Source organism: Penaeus monodon, chromosome 27 (genome assembly GCF_015228065.2).
Source record: "Penaeus monodon isolate SGIC_2016 chromosome 27, NSTDA_Pmon_1, whole genome shotgun sequence".
NCBI lineage: Eukaryota > Metazoa > Arthropoda > Malacostraca > Decapoda > Penaeidae > Penaeus > Penaeus monodon.
In genome coordinates, this window is record NC_051412.1 from 31,137,800 (window position 1) to 31,139,387 (window position 1,588).

At 29.8% G+C, this 1,588-nt stretch overlaps 1 protein-coding gene across 1 annotated transcript in view; it reads left to right on the top strand.

Moving 5' to 3' along the window:
- Window positions 1-1,526, top strand: part of LOC119590787 (galactose mutarotase-like) — a 7,918-nt gene extending 6,392 nt beyond the window's left edge. The window contains exons 9-10 of the mRNA XM_037939499.1: window positions 296-459; window positions 874-1,526. Of these exons, the coding sequence (XP_037795427.1) occupies window positions 296-459; window positions 874-954 (245 nt within the window). The 3' untranslated portion in view covers window positions 955-1,526. The remainder of the gene's footprint in view (window positions 1-295; window positions 460-873) is intronic.
- The last annotated feature ends 62 nt before the right edge of the window (window positions 1,527-1,588 follow it).

Genomic DNA, 1,588 nt, shown 5'->3' on the forward strand with positions numbered 1-1,588 from the left:
TGATTAATTGATAACTAAACATAGCTTCTGATAATAATTATGATGAAATACAGTGATATTATTAAACCATATTACATTCTGTCAGTTATCATATACCTCATAAATGTATCTTCAATTTGATAATGAAAAATTATTATGATGATAATAAAAAGAAAAGAGAGAGAGAGAATTTCACTTTTAATGATTAATATGGTAATATGGAAATAATTGTTTACATGTAAATTAATATCATTCGCCATCTATGCATTATAAATTGGGGCCAATGAAAAATTAATTCTGGTATTTCCGGTTTCAGGTCGCGTGTTAGAAGTTTACACAACTGAGCCAGGGTTTCAGGTTTATACAGGCAACTTCCTCCCCAAAGATGAAGGTGCTATGGTAGGAAGGAATGGTTCTTCTTATAAATTTCAAGGTGCTTTCTGCTGTGAGCCTCAGAATTACCCTGATGCCATAAATCATGTAAGTACATAGTTTATCATGTGCTCCTTCGTATTGTCTAATGATTGATCTTATGATGGATAATCTAGGATAACTTTAAGATGATCGTTCCAATTGTGTTATATATAGGTAAGCAAAAATAAGAGGTATGGGTTTAAAAACCTATACACTGATATTTGACTGCATATGGGAATATATTTGTATATGGAAAAATTATCAAGGATTTCTTATCTCTGCTTATATTATTTAGTTTAATCATAAATGATTGGTATTATAAATGATAGTCAAGATACAATATAATCCTAATAATTGATACTATAAATTATATTCAATTCAGTAAAAAGTCTCATATTGGAAACTTTTTTTTGTTTTCTTTTAACAATTTCAGGATCTTTACAGTTTATATTTTTTTTAATCTGCAAAATTTCTTTTCAGAAACATTTTCCCGAAGATGTTTACTGTCCTGGGAAGCCTTACAAGCATTCCATTCTCTTTAGATTTTTAGTTAGAAAGTGAAACTTTAATAGAAAAGGTTACTGACTCATATCAGATTACTATACAATTAAAAGTATATATAGTGTCTTTGTTCATTTACTGGAAATAATAATTCATTCTAAGTATACATATTTTGAAGAAGTATAGCAGTATGAAAATCAAAATGATTGTGCCTTTGCAGCTATTACAAATTTATTAAAAGTACTACACTATAGAGAGGATTGTTAAGTCAAGAAAAGTAGTCATGGAAAATTTCACTTTAGATTTCAAAGTAGACTGGTTGAGGAGTGTTTGGTTTTGCATTTCTTTTGGTAATATTGTTAATCTTGATTCAGATTAGTGATATGGTTGTTTGATTTTCCATTGAATTTACATGCTTGTTATGGTGTGTGGTATTACAGGAGTGTTGGAAGTGCCATTGTAAGTTAAGGGAGATGAAATATTGATTATTCTTTTTTATTCTTTTTCTAATAGTTAACACTTACAAATAACATTTATATTTGATTCAGTCTTGTGATGATGATGATGGTCTTGGTTATTCCCCGAGACTCGCTGTTTGAAGCAAAGGTTATGTCTCTGTGTGACTTCTTAAACTGGTTTTTCTCCCCTTGCTTGAAGCTCTTCTTACCATCAACAGTGGTCCACCACAAGAATG